Genomic DNA, 6,291 nt, shown 5'->3' with positions numbered 1-6,291 from the left:
ACTACTCTAGCATTTAAAGCGTCTTAAAGCGCATTTAAGGTTATGAAACGTCCAGCGCCTTTAAGATGTTTAAACCGCTGGGAGCATTTAAAGTACCTTAAACGCTCAAAACGTAAACTTTATTAAATAGCTTTAATTACCTTATACTTGACAAATTGATGTTTCTATTCTGACTTGGCAGCTATTAAACGTGGAGGGCCTCACAACACCGTGACCCCACCTAGGTGTATTTCATCGTGTGAGCCCTCCTTCCTGGGAGTGCATCTGCGCAAGGGGTGACTTTTTGGGTGCCAACTCATGCCCCCAAACCTCTAGTCACTCGCTTTGAGAGCGTATCTACTTTCCTCTCGTACCCAGCACCTGGCTACCCCTGGGCGTGACCCTTCTCATGAGTCGTAACTATCCCAAGGGCTTCTCTGGGGCGACATGGGCACTTCACGAGTCAGATTGCTCTCCACTGGCGCTAGTACTATGGCCTTGAAGCCACCTTTCTCTTCCCTTTATTGCTACCCCGAGTTATCGGGGTTTGAGGCCTTCCCATGGCGTCACTCCCTCCATGGTCTTTCCTACCCATGGGTATCGGGGAGCAACACTGTGGTTGCCTTGCTCTTGTGACATTTACCTTAGCGACGCCCTACCTTGGCGACGCCTTGCCTTGGCGATCCTTGCACGTGGCGTCGCCTCGCCTAGGCGACGCCTTATGTTGACTTTGACCTTGACGCTGACTTTGACCTTGACTTTGTCAACGCCCGGGTACGGGACGGTACATCTTCTTTTGAAAGATACATGGTGGATAGACTTGACGGCTTAGCTGAAAATCAAAGAAATCTCCATGATCTTTGTGTTACAAATTTCCAAAACATTGACAAAAGATTCCAGAGCATGGACACTCATTTTCAGACCCTGGATGAACAAATTGAAGTTGTTCAGAACCAGATCTTTGAGCTGCAATGTACCAAGGATGACTGAAGAAAAACAACTGGTTGAATGCTCAAAACAACCGATTGTTTTTGCTCTGTAGAAGTTTTACTGCTCTTTCTTTTAATTTTCTGCTTTATCTGGAACAATTTCTATTTTATCTCTTCCTAAAGTCTATTTGTGAAGACAAATAGGGGGAGAATTTTGTGTTGTGTTGTCTAAAACTCTGCAAACTCTATTTGTTTAAGTGATTTTTAATTCTTCTGCTGCTGTTGATGCTTTATGGTTTGCCTTTTTGGCTGGTTTTCTTTGTTGAATTGGTTATCCAGAAAACAAGCTAAATGTGCTATTCTAACCTGCTGCTATAGATGTTGTGTATTGCATAAACTTTGTTTTGCAGGAACTGCTTCAGATTCAAACAAGTCCAACACAAGTAACCAGGGATTTGTCTTCATCAAATAGGGGGAGATTGTTGATCAAGAGTGATCAAAGGCTTTGAAGAATCCAAATCCATGTGTTTGATGCAAGGTTGGAGTTGCTGTTATGTTTAGGATAGGATCTAGGTAGTTTATTTGTGTAATCCACTCTTTGTTGAATCTAAAGCTAAAGTGTTTTTAAAACCTTTTAAGATTAAAGTTTTTTTTAAACTAAGTGAAAAACAACCTATTGTTTTGTCGAAACAACCGATTGTTTTACTCTTACGTATTTTTGAAAAGGTTGAAAACTGTTTTGGTTGGTTGACTTGCTGTCAAACCAAAACAATCGATTCTTTCATGATTTCAATCGATTGTTTGTTTGAAAATCCTAACTGAATTATGTTTTGTTAGTTGAGTGTGCTTTAAATGATTTTCAACTGAATACGCTCCTTTATTAAATGCTTTGACCAATCTTTGAAAGCTATAAATAGTTTGTTTATGTTTTATAACAAACAAGAAAAACAGATTTGAGTTTTTTAGTTGTGAAAGATTGCTTTCAAGTTTTTGAACATTCACATTCAGCTTTGGTTTTCTCAAGAGAGAGTGGAATAAGATTACATTTGTATTGATTTCAGATTGTTCTGTAAACAAGTGTAATTCTTTCTGAATACTTTGTAAATTCTGGTGTTGTTGCCAAGGAGTGTTGTGTGCTCTTGAGGTTGTCAAGATCAACATTCTTGGTGTGTGTTGTGCTAAAGGAAATGTGTTTCTTGAAGGGTTCAAGGTCACTTCTTTGGTGGTTTGTGTGTAATCTGTTTTGATTGCTTAGTGGATTGTCTAGTGGCTTCTGAGGACTGGATGTAGCTCTTGGTTTAAGAGTGAAGCAGTATAAACTGTTTGTTTTAGATGAAAAAGTTTTCAAAAACCCCCTTTAAACAATTCACCCCCCCCCCCTCTCGTTTAAAGCCATATATTCTAACACGATCCACTTGGGAGATAGCTTGTTTTCTAACTGGTACGGGTGGGCCTTCCTCATCACCAAGTCGGCAACCTGGAACTGCCGAGGTCTCAACTTATAGTTGTACTTGTATTGCACCCTCCTTTTCAAGGCTTCAGCTTTAATCCTTGCTTTCTCTCTCACTTCATCCAGTAGGTCCAAGTTCACCTTTCTTTCCTCATTCGAGTCCTCGACCCTGAAGTTCTAGAAACGTGGTGAGTTTTCCTGGATTTCTACTGGGATCATAGCGTCCGAACCATACACCAATCTGAATGGCGTTTCCTTAGTTGTGGACTGAGGGGTAGTGTGGTAGGCCCACACGATTCTAGGAACTTCTTCTGCCCAGGTCCCTTTGGCTTTGTCCAGTCTTCTTTTCAGACCTCTGAGCAGAACTCGGTTGGCTGACTCGACTTGTCCATTCGTTTGGGGGCGTTCTACTGATGTAAATACTTGCTTTATCCCAGCTCCGTACATAGCTTGCCCAATTGCTGACTTGCAAACTGGGTACCATTATCGGATACCAACCTCTTCGGGATTCCGAAGCGGCACACTATGTTTTTCCACATGAAGTGCTGGATTTTATGGGTGTGATATGTGCCACTGGTTCGGCCTCAATCCACTTCGTGAAATATTCTATGGCAACCACAAGGTACTTCATCTGTCGTACCGCCAAAGGGAAAGGCCCCAGAATATCGATCCCCCAGGTCTGAAATGGCCATGGGCTGTAGACAGATCTCAACTCCTCTAGGGCGCTTTGTGCCAATCAGCATGTTGTTGGCACTGCTTGCACCGTTGGGCGTATCTCGTGCAATCTTCCCTCATGGTTGGCCAGTAATACCCTGCACGAATGGCCTTTGACGAGAGAGATCGACCACCGATGTGGTTACCGCATATCCCTTCGTGTAGTACTGCCATGATGCGCGTGCATTGCTCACCGTCCATGCATACCAATATAGGATGGGTGAATCCGTGCCTGAATAATTTCCCATCGATCAGGGTGTACTTGCTCGAATTTTTCTTGATTTTTTGAGCTTCTGCGGGTTCTAACGGGAGTATTTCATCGGCTAAGTAGTGCTGGTAGGCCGTCATCCAGGTTTCTCCTGATTCCACCTGGTAAACTTGTGGCGCTATTTCCCCAGCAACTAGGTATCTGCTTATTCTGGGTGTTTTCACTGTCTCTTGCATTAGCGATTGATGACTCCTCCTCGTTCCTTCCGATGTGCTAACCTGTTGAATTTCTGCCACATTGCCCGTGGTGGTTCGAGGTGTCTTCAGGGTTTCCTGAATCTCCGTCCTCTGTCTGTCCCCCTTGCCCGAACTGGCTAGCTTTGCAAGCAGGTCTGCTCGGGCATTCTGTTCCCTAGTTACGTGGACTAACTTGAACACTTCGAACGACTCTTTTAGGACCTGGACATATTCTAGGTATGCGGCCATCTGAGGGTCTTTAGCTTGGTATTCCTCGGTGACTTGGCCTGTAATTAACAAGGAATCGCTCTTTGGCAACAACCCATTTGCTCCCATCTCCTTAGCCAACAGCATTCCCGCGATCAGGGCCTCATACTCTACCTGGTTGTTGCTGACCTTGAAAGCGAATCGTAGGGCATGCTCAATTAGCAACTCATCCGGTCCCTCCAAGATAACACCTGCTCCACTACCTTGTTGGTTTGAGGAACCATCTACAGAGAGTACCCACCTAAAATCTGCCCCTTCTTGGTGTGTGGCTGCCGAGGAGAGATCCACTACGAAGTCGGCATAGATCTGGCCCTCGATGGGGCCTCTAGGTTCAAAGTGTATATCGAATTCATACAGTTCCACCGCCTATCGCGCCATTCTGCCCGCTACATCTAGTTTTTGCAAGACCTTGCGGATTGGAAGGTCTGTCATCACTATCACGGTAAAGCTCTGGAAGTAGTGGCGGAGTCTTCTTGCTAAGAATACGACTCTGCGTCTGATCTTGCTCCTGCAATAGGACTGAACTGATCGCCTTTTCTATAACTGCGAAGTATAAGCGGAGCGAGATTCCTAGCTTTGGCTTACACAACACCGGTGGGCTAGGCAGGTACTCCTTCAATTTGACAAACGCCTCATCGCACTCACGGGTCCAGACGAACCTGTTGTTCCTCTTCAGGCACTGGAAATAAGGGTGTCCCTTGTCTCCTCCTGCCAATACGAATCTGGACAAAGCGGCCATGCACCCTGTCAACTGTTGTACTTCTTTCATTGAGATTGGGCTTCTCCTAGCTATTATGTCAGCGCACTTCTCGAGATTTGCCTCCATTCCTCGTTCAGTGAGTAGGAAACCCAAGAACTTTCCTGCCTCCACCCCGAACACGCACTTCTCCGGGTTCAACTTTAGCTTGTACTTTGTTATCGTGGTGAATATCTCTTCCAGGTTAGCTACATGGTGCTCCCTCTGCTGGGAGGTGACCACCATGTCATCTACATACGCTTGGACATTCCGCCCCAACATGGGCGCTAGTACTCTGTCCATCAATCATTGGTAGGTGGCCCCTGCGTTTTTTAGCCCACAGGGCATGTCCTTATAGCAATAGCAAGACAGTTCTGTCATGAACGCAGTCGTGCATTCGTCCCTAGGGTGCATCATGATCTGGTTGTAACCAGAAAAGGCATCCAGGAAGCTGAGTAACCTGCATCCGGAGGCGTTGTCCACTAGAGCATCAATACTGGGCAGCGGGTAAGAATCCTTTTGGCAAGCCTTGTTGAGATCCGTGAAATCGACACACATTCTCCATTTTCCATTGGCTTTCTTTACTAGTACCACGTTGGCTAGCCACTCGGGGTACTGGATTTCCCTATGTGTCCAGCCTTTAGTAGCTTCTCCGTTTCTTCCCGTATGACCTGACACTTTTCTTCATTGAATTTTTGCCTTCTCTGGCGGACTGGTCGGACTTTGGGGTCCATGGTGAGACAATGACACAGGAAATCAGGGTCAATACCGGGCATGTCGGTGGCGGTCCATACGAATGCGTCGAGGTGTTGTGCTATGACCTCAGCAACCTGATCCTATGACTCCTTGCTCAAGGACTGCCCCAGTTTGAACATCTTTCCACCGATCTCCTTCTCCACCACACCTCCTGCGGGCTTGGGTTAGTTTTCTCGAGTGCTCTCTTCGCGGGTCACTCCGTCTACCGTTGGTGGCCTGGTAGTAACAGAAAACACCCCTCTCTTTGTCTTGAGGTTGTTTTCGTAGCACCTCTTCACCTTTTTCTAGTCAGATTTGATGGTGCTCACTGCCCCCTCAAGCTAAGGCAGTTTCACCTTCATATGCCTCGTGGAGGGAACTGCTCCCAACCTGTTTAAAGCTGGTCTCCCCAACAATATGTTATAGGCAGAGGGAGCGTTAACAACGAGGTACCTGATGTTGGCAGTGCGTGAAGACGCGCCATCCGTGAACGTTGTCCTCAACTCTATGTGCCCACGAACCTCCACCTCATCCCCTACAAAACCATACAAACATCCGGTGTAAGGCCTCAACTGGTTCGTGGACAACTGTAACTGGTTGAAGGTCGTCAAGAACATTACGTCGGCTGAACTTTCTTGGTCCATGAGGACGCGGTGCACCCTTCTCCCAGCTGTAACCATTGAAATCACCACCGGATCATTATCGTGAGGTACGACATCCCGGAGGTCGGCCTTCGTGAAGGTGAGGTCGACGTCGGGGATCAGGTCCGCCTGTTGTACCTCCACTACCATTACCCCTCGTGCGTACTTCTTTCTCTAGGAGGTTGTGCACCCTTCTCCTGAGAATCCTCCTGAGATAGTGTTTACCTCCTCGTGGATAGGCACCTCGTGCCCCTGATCCGCTCCTGCAGCTACCAGCGCCTAGTCATCTTGTGGCTCTTGAAGATAGTCCTTCAAGAAACCGCTCTTCACCAGTTCATGTAGTTGATACACCAAGGCCAAACAATTACGTATGTAGTGGCCATTTGCTGGTGAAAT

General features: G+C 46.3%; 2 protein-coding genes across 2 annotated transcripts; both read right to left on the bottom strand.

Moving 5' to 3' along the window:
* Positions 1-3,075: 3,075 nt before the first annotated feature.
* Positions 3,076-4,765, bottom strand: LOC137815899 (uncharacterized). Its single transcript, XM_068619006.1, has 2 exons — positions 4,192-4,765; positions 3,076-4,106 (listed from the first exon to the last, which is right to left on the bottom strand). Exons 1-2 carry the CDS (start codon positions 4,763-4,765, stop codon positions 3,076-3,078), a joined length of 1,605 nt encoding a protein of 534 aa, XP_068475107.1.
* An 830-nt stretch (positions 4,766-5,595) lies between these two features.
* LOC137815898 (uncharacterized) lies at positions 5,596-6,045 on the bottom strand. The gene has a single exon (XM_068619005.1). The coding sequence runs from the start codon at positions 6,043-6,045 to the stop codon at positions 5,596-5,598; it is 450 nt and encodes a 149-aa protein (XP_068475106.1).
* Between the last annotated feature and the right edge of the window lie 246 nt (positions 6,046-6,291).

Source organism: Phaseolus vulgaris, chromosome 1, assembly GCF_000499845.2.
Source record: "Phaseolus vulgaris cultivar G19833 chromosome 1, P. vulgaris v2.0, whole genome shotgun sequence".
Taxonomy (NCBI): Eukaryota; Viridiplantae; Streptophyta; class Magnoliopsida; order Fabales; family Fabaceae; genus Phaseolus; species Phaseolus vulgaris.
The sequence above is the reverse complement of the archived record's forward strand: the minus strand, read 5'-3'. Positions and strand labels throughout refer to the sequence as shown.